Source organism: Tachypleus tridentatus, chromosome 1 (assembly GCF_004210375.1).
Source record: "Tachypleus tridentatus isolate NWPU-2018 chromosome 1, ASM421037v1, whole genome shotgun sequence".
Classification (NCBI taxonomy): Eukaryota; Metazoa; Arthropoda; class Merostomata; order Xiphosura; family Limulidae; genus Tachypleus; species Tachypleus tridentatus.
Window position 1 is genome coordinate 40,883,288 of NC_134825.1, and position 14,394 is coordinate 40,897,681.

General features: G+C 32.0%; 1 protein-coding gene across 1 annotated transcript; it reads left to right on the forward strand.

Annotated features, from left to right (window-relative positions):
* The first annotated feature begins 344 nt into the window (after positions 1 to 344).
* LOC143246865 (cAMP-dependent protein kinase catalytic subunit 3-like) lies at positions 345 to 14,394 on the forward strand. Its single transcript, XM_076494100.1, has 6 exons — positions 345 to 513; positions 6,181 to 6,444; positions 8,628 to 8,747; positions 9,353 to 9,448; positions 10,578 to 10,635; positions 13,621 to 14,394. Exons 1-6 carry the CDS (start codon positions 407 to 409, stop codon positions 13,705 to 13,707), a joined length of 732 nt encoding a protein of 243 aa, XP_076350215.1. The 5' UTR covers positions 345 to 406; the 3' UTR covers positions 13,708 to 14,394.

A 14,394-nucleotide genomic window follows, 5' to 3' on the forward strand; every position in this document is an offset into this window, starting at 1 on the left:
AGCTTAACATAATCTTGTAACGGTAATAGAGCGTACATAAAACTATACGTTTTATGATCTTAAGTATGATTTCTTTCCTAGTAAGTATTGAAATCTGGTGACTCAACTGTTAAAATGGTTAAAATCCTTTATTTATTTATAAAGCATTACATTAAACATAGTAAGTTGCGCAGGAACCTGTAAAGCGACTGGAAAAAACATTTATATTTATATTTATGAAAAGTCATTTCTAACTATAATTATGCTTTGTTCTGAGTTCATGATATATTTAACAAATTATGCTTGGTGAAATAATTTATCTATGAAATAAGAAGGCTTGTTTTTATTTCATTGTTCAAATTCAGGTACAGGTACTTTTGGAAGGGTATGTCTGTGTCGAAATAAGCTTACTGGTGCTTACTACGCTATGAAAATTTTAGAAATAGCTGACGTCATCCGATTAAAGCAGGTGGAGCACGTGAAGAATGAGAAGTCCATTCTCAAACAAGTTGTTCATCCATTTATCATTGATATGTAAGTTGGACTAAAAATTTTATTGTTAACTAAGTTGTAGATCTCTTTTACTATTGCTTCTACTTCCTAGTGGCACAGTGGTATGTCTGCGGACATACATACCTCTATAAACCGGGTTTCAATACCCGTGGTGGTAATAGCGCAGATAGCCCATTGTGTAGCTTTGTGCTTAATACCAAACAACAACTGATTCAGTTATCCGTTGCTTTTATCAATTAGCAAATTTTGTTGTAAATTATTTGTCAGCGTCTGGTGTTAAAATAATAATAATTGAATTTCGTTCCCACATTAAAAATCTATATGGTTATAGGCAACATCATTGTAAATTATTTGTCAGCTTCTGGTGTTAAAAATAATAATAATTAAATTTCGTTCACACTAAAAATTTATATGTTTGTAGGCAACATCATTGTAAATGTAAATGATTTGTCAGCTTCTGGTGTTAAAAATAATAATAATTAAATTTATATGCAAAAACGGCTCGTTTGGGCTGAGAAAACACTTTACATAGAAGAGCGAACAACGTTTCGACCTTCTTCGGTCATCGTCAGGTTCACAAAGAAAGAGGTAACTGACCGGAAGCTGACCACATGTTTGAAAGGGGTTGTGTAACTGTGTGTCGAAATGTAGAGGGCGGTATTAGATGTTTGAATATATAATTTTATTTATTATATTAATATAGGTATAAAGGCGTTCCTTTATATTGGTTTATTTTGGGTTTAAGTTGTTGTATAAGTAAGGCTTCTTTAATTTTACGTTTGTTTATGTTTGTTTCTTTATTTAGTATTTGAGTGTTTTCTATGGTTATGTTGTGTTTATTTGACTTGCAGTGTTCGAAAACGTGTGAAGGTGACTTTTATGTTCTTTGAATCTGGTTTCCATTTTCTACTTGTTTCTCAATATAGAAGTCGTGGCAGTTATCACATTGTATTTTATAAACAATGTTGGTGTGGTGTTTGTCAGTGTAGTTTTACATAGTATAGACCTCAGTTTTGTGCCGGGTTTTGAATAAATTTGGTATTAATTGGAATGTCATATTTTGTTACTAATTTTGCCAAATGTTGGTTATTTGTTTGCTGATGTCGGGAATATATGGTATACAGCAGTATATGGTTTCGTGGTTTTTTGATTCGTGAGCTGTATTTACTTTAGTTGGTTGATTTTGCTTTCTGTCTAGGTGTGTGCGTATAATGTTTTCTACGGTTTGTGGAGGAAACTTATTGATGTTGGTGAAGTATTGTTTTATTTTGTCTAATTCATCGTTAATTTTATCTGGTGAGCATAGTTTTATGGCTGTGTTTATTTGGTTTCTTAGTATGTTGAGTTTTTGTTTTGTTTCATGTGCTGAGTCCCAAGGAATGTATAGTCCAGTATGGGTGATTTTTCGGTGGATTTCTGTTTGAAATTGTGTATCAGTTCTTGTAATTTTGAGGTTAAGAAATGATATTTGATTGTTTTCTTCCTGTTCACATGTGAAGTTGATGTTGGGATGTATAGAGTTAATGTGATTGAAAAAATTAAGTATGTGTTCTGTAGATTTGAATCCCGCAAATACTCAATAACACTCAAATACTAAATAAAGAAACAAACATAAACAAACGTAAAATTAAAGAAGCCTTACTTATACAACAACTTAAACCCAAAATAAACCAATATAAAGGAACGCCTTTATACCTATATTAATATAATAAATAAAATTATATATTCAAACATCTAATACCGCCCTCTACATTTCGACACACAGTTACACAACCCCTTTCAAACATGTGGTCAGCTTCCGGTCAGTTACCTCTTTCTTTGTGAACCTGACGATGACCGAAGAAGGTCGAAACGTTGTTCGCTCTTCTATGTAAAGTGTTTTCTCAGCCCAAACGAGCCGTTTTTGCATATAATTTCTCAACAAGTGGGTTTCTCGTCATCACTGATTATTGTTTCATCGCGGCGACTGTACGAGAAGTGTAAGTTTTTGTGTTTTTCTCAGTGTATTTGTACTTACCTGTTACCTGTTACCATTATGTCTGAACTAGCATACCGTACACCACTATTAACAGTACACGCTCACACGATCGTTAAGAAACTAAGGAATTTAAACCAACGAATTATTAATAGAAGAAATGACATTTATTTTATTCAACAATGTAGAAAAGAACAACTAACCCTAATTTTGTAAAGGTAAAACTTTCAAAAAATTTTAATACATACACAAACATTATTCAAAATTTACAGAAAAAACTACTGAAAGCCATGTTGAACACAAAATATAAAGAACTACATGACTTACAAAAACAAAAAATGAATCTAGACCATCAACTGGCATGCTGCATTAAACCAGAGATTTACGGACTTATACAACGAAACATAAACCAAATCAATACTAAAACGACAGAGACAAAAGATCTGCCACAACAAAAACTAGAAAAACTAAGATGCAAACAACAGAAAAGACACCAAAACGACAAACCGTTGACTAACCTCATAATTAACAGATCCGACCGTCAATTAAACACAGACGAGATACATCTACTTAACAAAGGACTCAACTTCGCTATAGCACCTAGGCACATTCCAACCATAGAAATCAAAACATGTTTAGAAGACCTAGCCAGGAGACTTGTGATACTTTCTACAGAGAACAAAAACTAGGAAACAACCAAAACAACCAACAGAAAGAAGACAACTTAGATAATTTTATTGACATCCAACAGCCAACCTTCCCAGGTAAAATTACAAATTTATATTTTCCAGAAACACCTAAAACAACATCTTAAACGATTTTTTCAAAGAATTTTCTCACAAAACCATCAACATAATTTCACAAAACAGAAAACTGAAAACAACCTTACAAAATAGACATTAATTGCATAAAAACCTAAAACAAGACAAAAACATAAAAATTCTAAAAGCAGATAAAGGTAACGCTATAGTCATAATGAACACGAATGAATACATCCAAAATGAATAACATCCTATCAGACACGAACAAATTTAAACCTATACACACAAATCCAACAAAGACACACGAGACGCAACTGAACAAATTACTACTACAAATGAAAAAAGCCAACACAATTTCACAAACACTTTATTCCTACCTACGTAAAACCGACTCACGCACACCACAAATATACGGCATCCCCAAACCTCATAAACCAGATTGTCCATTACGACCAATAATGTCCACATATGAATCGTTTAATTACAACCTTGGTAAATACATAGCATGGGCATTCTCCAAATATGTAACATCAGCCAGCTCATTTATCAAAGACTCTTTAATTTCATGTCTAATCTAAATCAACTTAATCATAAAGCCTTAATGGCCAGTTTCGATGTTATATCCTCTTTACAGAAGTTCCAACCACTGAAGCCTGCAAGATAGCCTTAGAACTCTATATCCGAGACCCTAACCCAACTATAGAAATTCCCAGTAACCAGTTAGCAACCCTCATAGAATTCACCACGATAAAGACAAACTTCATGTTCAACAACCAAAACTATATACAAACAAACGGCCTAAGCATGGGCAACCCAGTATCACCAGTTCTAGCCAATATTTTTATGACACAAGTTGAAACACAAGCAATTAACACAGCATTACATCCACCACTATACTGGTATAGATATGTAGATGACACGGTTGCGGATTCAAATCTACAGAACACATACTTAATTTTTTCAATCACATTAACTCTATACATCCCAACATCAACTTCACATGTGAACAGGAAGAAAACAATCAAATATCATTTCTTAACCTCAAAATTACAAGAACTGATACACAATTTCAAACAGAAATCCACCGAAAAATCACCCATACTGGACTATACATTCCTTGGGACTCAGCACATGAAACAAAACAAAACTCAACATACTAAGAAACCAAATAAACACAGCCATAAAACTATGCTCACCAGATAAAATTAACGATGAATTAGACAAAATAAAACAATACTTCACCAACATCAATAAGTTTCCTCCACAAACCGTAGAAAACATTATACGCACACACCTAGACAGAAAGCAAAATCAACCAACTAAAGTAAATACAGCTCACGAATCAAAAAACCACGAAACCATATACTGCTGTATACCATATATTCCCGACATCAGTAAACAAATAACCAACATTTGGCAAAATTAGTAACAAAATATGACATTCCAATTAATACCAAATTTATTCAAAACCCGGCACAAAACTGAGGTCTATACTATGTAAAACTACACTGACAAACACCACACCAACATTGTTTATAAAATACAATGTGATAACTGCCACGACTTCTATATTGGAGAAACAAGTAGAAAAATGGAAACCAGATTCAAAGAACATAAAAAGTCACCTTCACACGTTTTCGAACACTGCAAGTCAAATAAACACAACATAACCATAGAAAACACTCAAATACTAAATAAAGAAACAAACATAAACAAACGTAAAATTAAAGAAGCCTTACTTATACAACAACTTAAACCCAAAATAAACCAATATAAAGGAACGCCTTTATACCTATATTAATATAATAAATAAAATTATATATTCAAACATCTAATACCGCCCTCTACATTTCGACACACAGTTACACAACCCCTTTCAAACATGTGGTCAGCTTCCGGTCAGTTACCTCTTTCTTTGTGAACCTGACGATGACCGAAGAAGGTCGAAACGTTGTTCGCTCTTCTATGTAAAGTGTTTTCTCAGCCCAAACGAGCCGTTTTTGCATATAATTTCTCAACAAGTGGGTTTCTCGTCATCACTGATTAATAATTAAATTTCGTTTACACTAAAAATCTATATGATGGTGGGCAACATCATTGTAAATGTAAATGATTTGCCAGCTTCTGGTGTTAAAAATAATAATAATTAAATTTCGTTTACACTAAAAATCTATATGATGGTGGGCAACATTATTGTAAATAATTTAAATTATTTGTCAGCGTCTGGTGTTAAAAATAAATCAAAATTTTATGCAATTTATTGGCTATAGATTTGTTTCGTACGACTTTTATCTATAGTCACATCTTTTATATAAGAGTATACAAAATGTTATAGTCACATCTTCTATATAAGAGTATACAAAATGTTATAGTCACATCTTCTATATAAGAGTATACAAAATGTTATAGTCACATCTTCTATATAAGAGTATACAAAATGTTATAGTCACATCTTCTATATAAGAGTATACAAAATGTACGAGTACGGGTAAAACCTACAATTAAACCTATAACTGTTAATTTTACTTAAGTAACTTCGTTACACGTATGTTACTTTTTTCCAATATTGGATAACAAACTCAGTACCAGTTATAGTGTTAAGCAATATAATTTCTTCGCAGTTTAGGTATGGAAAACAGTTTGGTTAAAATTTTATCTGTTTATATGAGTCTTCTTACTCATTCAACTCTACACAAGTGTTTGAAGGTACTTAGGTTTCTAGTTGGAGTACAGATTCCGGTTTCTTCACTCAGGGATGATATACAAAGCGAAATAAAACATTTATTCATGTTAAAGAGTAAATGATAGAAGTTTTTGCTGTAGGAAACTAACAAATAAATATCGTTAATCATAGTCGTAAATGAAAAATATCTCTTCGCGTTGATTAATCGTTTTAAACTGTTTTCACTGTGTTTTTTACATGTGTGTTTATTTTGTTTCTTTTTACTGGAGGCTTTGGACTAATCATGACGACACCTCCCTCTACATGCTGTTTGAATACGTGTGTGGTGGAGAGTTATTTACGTATCTACGAAACGCTGGGAGGTTTAGTAGTACAACGGGAGCTTTCTATGCTGCAGAAATAGTGTTGGCTCTTGAATATCTACACAAACAACAAGTTGTATACAGAGATTTGAAACCAGAAAATCTTTTGCTGGATAGAGAAGGTCACCTCAAAATCACGGACTTTGGCTTTGCTAAAACCCTAACAGACAGGTAAAAAATGAAAGGTTTGAAATACAGCGAGTTTACAAGTTTTTTCTTCCTTCTTCTTTCCTGTTACTGAAATTTGAGTATTATTTTTTATAGATTTTAGTTTGTTTCTGCCAGAATTATAGCGTAAAGGTGCAAAAAAGAATTATTTGCTCATGACCATTCATAATTTTGAAATTACAGGCTAGAAGAAAATTAACCAATAAACACTCACTGCCAAATCTTTTGACTACTCTCGTTCGTCCTAATAATACGTTTTGACCTCTTTCTTAAAGTACATTCATTTATTTCTTACGACAACGGGATGCAATTGATGAGATCTGTGGTTTAGAGCTAAAAAAAACACAACAAAAACCAAAAACACGAATACAATTCTGACCCATTTCATTTAGAACAATCAAACGAAAACTATTGCTTTTTCTAAATTGACCGTTTGAATAATCGAAAAAACCTAAGAGAGTCCAGTGGGCATTCAAAATAGCTTTGAAGGAGTAAAAAGCTCTGCTTCTATCATGTTCGCTAACAATAAAATCATTTTTATTTATGATAGTCTCTTATTTCGGTTTGTAATAATAAATACTAATTTTTTATATTATATTCGCTAATAACCAAAATATGTATATTTTTTCAGTGGACTGTTGTTACATTTAATTTACGCTCGTGATATGCAACTGTGGAGACATTAAGAAGGTGTGCGGCAGCCAATCCTTTTATTTAATCAAAAGCAGCAGTATTAGCGGCAGATGCTACTGACTAGTCTGATTGGCAGTTCTAAGTTAGAAACGGTTAAGTCTGAATCTTGAAGTTCTGATCCGACAACTTAGTCTATTATCAGGTTAAAAACAAAAACTACCAACTTATTTATTACGTTTAACCGCATACTTATTATTCTGTTAGTATTAAATATTTAATTTACATTTTGATTCTTTATTAATTTCATGTACTAACGTATTTAATTTATTCATGCCTTGCTCCTATTAAAGGAGGTTGAGATACATACTTATGAGCTTCGTTATCACAATTCTCCAAAGAAAGATATGTGAGGATAAGGTGTTATGTTTTCAGAACACAATACCTCCCTCTAATCAGTTAGATTGTACGCAACAATTGCATTTATATCCACATGTCATTATTTTTGTCTCCAAATTTAGTTTAACCATTTCAACACATGTAGTAACATAACTCAGAGAAATAGCTGCGCCTTTCGAAAAATGTACTCCGAAAATTTATAATTTAGCAAAGTCTACGTAATCCAGACACTCGTGACTTTTGCGAGTATGTGTCGAAATCTGTCAATAAGTAAAGGAAATAATTCATTTATTGACTTTATATTTATGTTTGTTTGTTTGCTTCTTGAATATCGCGCAAAGGTAGACGAGGGCTATCTGCGCTAGCCATCTAATTTAGCAGTGTAAGACTATATGGAAGGCAGCTAGTCATCACCACCCACCGCCAACTCTTGGGCTACTCTTTTACCAATGAATAGTGGGATTGACCGTCACTTTATAACGCCCCACGGCAAAGGGTGGGCATGTTTGGTGCGATGTGGATTCGAACCTGTTAACTCTCGGATTACGAGTCGAATGCCTTAACCCACCTGGACATGCCGGGCCCTATATTTATGTTACAGAGGAGCTGTTACATTTCGTAATAAACAGTTAACAAATAATGATTCCCATGAATGTAGTGTTATAATGACATTTTAAAGTGAACTTATTATATATCATACTTCTGAAAAAATACATTATTCTTTGGAGTTCTTTTCCAAGTATTTTTAGATCCTTTGGAGAGTGATAAGTAACTTCGTTAATCGCATTTGTGATTAAAAACTTAGTAACAGAAATCCAAATGAACCTGATATCATAACTTCGACTATGGTTAAAAAACTTAGTAACATAAATCCAAAATGAACCTGATATCATAACTTCGACTGTGGTTAAAAACCTTAGTAACAGAAATCCAAAATGAACCTGATATCATAACTTCGACTATGGTTAAAAAACTTAGTAACATAAATCCAAAATGAACCTGATATCATAACTTGGACTATGGTTAAAAAACTTAGTAACAGAAATCCAAAATGAACCTGATATCATAACTTCGACTATGGTTAAAAAACTTAGTAACAGAAATCCAAAATGAACCTGATATCATAACTTCGACTATGGTGTGTTTTATTCTTCCAGGACATGGACATTGTGTGGAACACCTGAATACTTGGCTCCAGAAATCATCCAGAGTAAAGGGCACAATAAGGCTGTCGATTGGTGGGCTTTTGGAATACTAATCTACGAAATGTTAGCTGGGTAAATCGTTACCTAGAAGTTCATGTATCGTTGTATTATTAGAGATATTCATCATATTATATCTTGGCGATACCTTATTTCGGTTTATAATAATATGATTATTTCAGGGTTTTAAACCTAGCTCGGTAGGTGTAAATAAAACAAAGTATCTTGCTGCGTTTTAAGAATTTATATAAATTAACATCAAATAAAAGATAAAACAAATCTTAAGAAAGTTGTTAAAGTTGCTAGTTGAGAAAAGTAGATTAAACTTAAAATTATTATTTTCCATTTGTAAAATTCTAAATATTATTATTTAATAAAATATAATTATCACGATTAAAATATCTATAGTTATTAGGTTTAAGAATTTTAATGGACTGCGACTACATGTTGAAAGAGTAGCAGGTAACGTTTCAGTTTTTATACTGAAAAAGTATAGAAGTTGAAACGCCATCCCCTTGTGTTTCAACAGTCAGTTCCAGTCCATTAAAGTTTCCAAACCTACTACATCTGCCTGTAGCAGCATCTATAGCTATTCTCCGATATTCTAAAAAAATCCCAGATCGACAAAATGAAACAAATCTCTTCAGAATCTTAGCTTACAGGCACTCTTACTGTTACAGATACCCTCCGTTTTTTGATGACAACCCTTTCGCCATCTACGAGAAAATTCTTGCAGGTAAAATAGACTGGCCAAGGCACATTGACCCAATAGCAAAGTAAGAAATTATTCAAGACATAATCATACTAATATATGTGAGATTAAATGTAATAAAATGAAAATTAGCTGTATTTATTAACGAGATAATCTACATTTGTTGTTCATTGTTAATTATAACAGTGTAACGTAAATTCCTACAATCATGTTACAGTGTTTTTTAAATGTAGCCTGAATTATTGAAATATCAGTGATGAAATATTTACAAATGTTTTGTAACGGTTAACTCTTGCTGTTATCATGTGTTATTAAAGACATTTTATCCTATGACAACTAATTGCAATTATTTTACATTACAGGTATTTATGTTTCTAATGAAAAGGTTGCTTATTTCTTCGTACTGTTATGTTAATCTAATAAAAACATGGCATGGTCACCCTGGATTCTTATAAACATGCTTATTCCTTACTAATACTACAGAAGTCGCATAAATTATGTGTTTTGTTCTTTTCTGCATCTAAAAAATTAAACTAATGCTTTTTTAACTTTACTTCAAGTCCGACACAGAAGGTGTTTTTCCCATGACATTATCGAATATGATACCTGGTTCTTTTTTATATTATAGAATTCACCCGAATGCTATTTTTTGTCATTTAATCTTCTAATAAAGAAGATATTTTGTTGTCCAAATATTTTTCTGTGTTTTCAGAAACCAATGTAGAAGTTAGTTTATTTTCATTATAGAAAGCCCTAAAGATTCTTCTTTAGGTAAAAGTCTTCTTTTACGCATCTAAGAAAGTTTCCTAATTTTTCTCTATGTATTCCTTGGCGGCTCAGCAATAAATCTTGGGGATTGTAACGCTAAAAATCGGGTTTTGATACTCACGATAGGCACAGCACAGATAGGTCATTCTTAACTTTCTTGATTATTAAAAAAATAAATTCCTACAGCCTAAGATTTGATGTTGGTTCTGTATTCTTGACGTTGGTTCTATATTTTTGATGGTGGTTCTGTATTCTTTAAGGAAGTATTGGTGTTGTTTTTAATTTTTACTTCAGTTATAAAATTCCGACAAAAAGAAGTGAAAATGCATATTTTTTATTTATTCTAACGATTTTGTAAACACTCGCCTGTTTCTTACGCGTCCTTGACCTCATAAGAAAGAACTTTTGTTTTCTTTGTATTGTAGGGATCTAATAAAGAAGGTACTGGTGCAAGATCGTACTAAACGCTTAGGTAATATGAAGGTAAGTAGGAAGAGAATGATTACTCCCACATTTTGTAGTATAGGTTGATAACGTAGTAATAACAAATAAGAATTATACAAATTCGGTTTCCTAATTATATTTCAAATTATATCTTTATCGAAAAAAATATTAATTTTAAATTTGCATTAAACATTTTTGTTGACATCTGCTTTCAAAAATTTTTTCCTTAATATACAACTCAATTGTACAAAGATAGCATTGAAATGTGAAAGAAGATACCTGAAGTTAAATTCGTAACTGACAATTAACAAATATTTTTGAACATGTAAGCTTACAAGATATATAAAAATAGTGTATTTAAAAACCTGCAAATAGGTATCGTAATAAGTAAGAAAACAAAGCTGGAAATATTGTAGATATTATTTACTTTAACTAATTTGCTTTAGCAGTACCTTATTTAGCATTCCACAAGAGGTTTGTGTGCAATATACCGAGCCGTTTTTCTTGTATACTGGCAATAAAATAACACTATTAAAACAATTACAAACAGTCTGTTTTCAATGGATTTTCTTTTGCTGGGAAATCTAACATGCGTGATGTTTTGTGAATTTTCGTACGCGTACCGACTTAGAAGTCAGTGGTAAAGGTTTTAAAGTATTGTTTCAATTGATTCTTTATAGTTATAGGTGTTTTTGCTCGTACGTTTTATTATGGTTCTGCAAATTTCCTTACTATCTCTATTATAAGCCGCGATAGTGATTCATGATATATACAAAATGGACTTTTTTAACCTCAAATCAAGGTTATTTTCTTTGCTTACAATATTAAATTAGTTCGATCCTCAATTTATATTTTAACCCTGATCCAACTTCCATATAGAAAAGAAACTTCATCTATTTTTTTGTTACAAAGGACTGAATGTTTGTTTTTGTGACTTATGAGTGGAGAATAGGTTTTTGATAATTAATAAAGGATTCTTCTTGCTGTCCTAAAAATATAGGTTATTACTGTTTGTTTATGAACAGCTGTTTTAAGTAAGTTCACTTTTATTTCTATTGGAGACTTTTTAAGCCTCCGCGTCTTGTTCTCTTCCCAACATATTTCATCAACGAGAATTTTCTACAAAGTACCATGTTTAACTGTCATGATTTATCGTTTACTATCTATTTGTTCACTTCAATAAGTAGCCCGGTACGTCTGAACCTACGCTGGAAAGTAGTCCGTTAATAAGTGTTTTATAGGAGATATCTCTTTGGTTCAAATACTAATCACAACACAATATTTTAACTTGTGAAAAATGATATCGACTAATTTATTTTCTGTCAACTCTTCAGAGGACGAAAAGTAAGTGAAAGGCACCACTAACACTACGTTTTGATTTTTTTTTCAGGGAAGAACAGTCGAGAAACGAAAACTAATCAGAATGACGAATACAAGTCACATAATATTAAAAGGATGGTAGAATAAAAAGCTCCTTATTATTAAAACAAACAGATGATAACATGGCATACGAAACTTTCAGCACTAAATTATCGTAATTTTAAAATAATCTGACGAGCTCCGAAACTAGAAGCTTTGGGAAACTATAGCAGGAAAATACAAAGTGCTTTAGAAAATAGCGTAAAATACATCTATAGAAAGTAATACAAAATTAATCAATGATATCAAAAGAGGTTTAGATGATAGCATAAATTAGCACATTGTATCAGAAATAAATCAGATGATAGCGTAAAACTATTAAATATAAAAACTAGAAAGAAGGCCCTTTTCTTGTCCACCCTGTGTGTGTATGTGTGTATTGTGTGTATGTGTATGTATACGTATATTTTCCTTCTATTTCTGACAATTAAACCCTTGTCTTTTTCCCAGTTATTAAAGCTTTCAAGCGTTTACAACTAATCAGATGCAAACGATATTTTTAGACTCAGTCATACTTATATACAGTCCGGATCTTCCAAGTGCAATTATCAGTAAAAATCGTTGTTTTTCAGAAACTAGTACGTTAACATAGAAAACATTTCTTCGCGAAATTAGAGAATGATTTTTCAAACATGGTAGCAAAAAGCTAGTTAACTGTTTCAGTACATGTAGCATAGAAGATCAGAGTGTAGTTACTTCGGTGAAATAATGGTTGATTTTCCTAATCTGATAACGATTAGTCTGGTCAGTCAACTTATTTTAGTACAGGTAACACAGAATACGAAAACGTTACATTGATTTTAATTACACTATTTTATAAACTGTATTTCACGAAATAGTGTACACTGCATATGTGTTTTAGACATTTGTTGGCTATTACTTAATCACAGTTTCGAATTTTTATTTGCCCATTAAAACTATGGGTTCCAACGAAAAGTTCAGATATTTCTGTAACCTACAAATAAAAATGTTCTTAGCTTTCTTAAACGCGAAAAGATAGTGAAACAGTGGAGTTAATGAGTCTAATATTTGCACTAAAATTCTTACTAGACTTCGGATGTTTTTTTTGTTTGTCAGATTACATTTAGCGTGTATGTTACGGATTTTAAACTAGAAATGTTTGAAAATAGCATTTCACATCTGTATTATGTTTACCGTAACTAAACACTTTTCGCTCAATACCAGTATTCGTCAGCTACGCTACATATATAATGGCAGCCAACAGTCTATTTGAAATACAACTTATTTACATTTCATGAAATTATACTGTGGTATTAAACACCGAATGCTGCAGAAGTAATTGCATCATGTGGCTACGTATTCGTGATAAAAGTCACGCTAGACATCAGACGTATTTTTCCACATTTCTGGCGTTAAAGGAAAGACCTTCCAGCCAGTGACTTGTGCCAGAGAAAAGAAAGATATGAAAAGCCAATTTTGTACACCTCTGTTTCAAAACTAACAGTCAAATAACTAACAGAAATGCATAAACATTGCAGTATAGCTAAAATAATCTCTAATATTAAAACTGAATATTGATTTTAAATTAAACAAGTGAATATTCAAACTGTGGTAAAGAAAATGGCTTCCCTCGTTTCATTTCAGAACGGAGCAGATGACATCAAGAGACATCGATGGTTTAAAGGCACTAACTGGGACGATGTCCTAAACAAAAGAATCAGAGTAAGCTAAAGATACCAAGTACCCTTATACCCTTACACTTTTATTATATTTATAATTAATGAGAATTAATAACAATTTCTAATATATTTAGAGCGCAATGGTAACAAAGCATAAAATATCTTTCTTTCTGTATTATTTTCTCTTCATTTTCCTTTATATGGATAGCTGGTGCGTACTGTACTTAATGCATATTTTATGGCGGGCTATAAATAGTCGACCAAAATAAACCTGAGTTGGAAATTTTAGATAAAACTAGGTTTTAAGTTTATGTAACCTAGCACTGTGGGATGGAAACTTAACATAGTCAAATAACCATTCACATTAGGTCTTTAATAATAAAAGTTTTCGGTTTCTCCATGTCCGGCAGACAATCAGACTTTGTTGTCTGATTACAGATTGGAAAACATACCGAAATTTATTCAACAGGGAACAGAGTGTAAAAGTGAGTTGTATTATCACACTTGGGGATATATTATTGAGGTTAAGTAGAAACACTAAATACCTAAGAATTACTATTATAATTAGTAAAATAGTAGCTACCAGACTTTCATCCTTAAATGAGGTTCATTCGAACCTTTAAGTGTTCAGGTACACTTCTTCGAGTGGATTACACTATGTAACACAAATTTTGTTCCTAGATAGTATGTATTATTTCTTAATTGCTTATGTTGTAAAAGTACAGAAAATGGCCATTAT

Bases quoted from the DNA above. Each gene is read 5' to 3' on its own strand.
- LOC143246865 (XM_076494100.1), top strand. From the start codon at position 407: ATGAAAATTTTAGAAATAGCTGACGTCATCCGATTAAAGCAGGTGGAG. The intron at 514-6,180 runs GTAAGTTGGACT...TTTTTACTGGAG, and splicing joins CATCCATTTATCATTGATAT to GCTTTGGACTAATCATGACG. The intron at 9,449-10,577 runs GTAAGAAATTAT...TTTGTATTGTAG, and splicing joins CACATTGACCCAATAGCAAA to GGATCTAATAAAGAAGGTAC.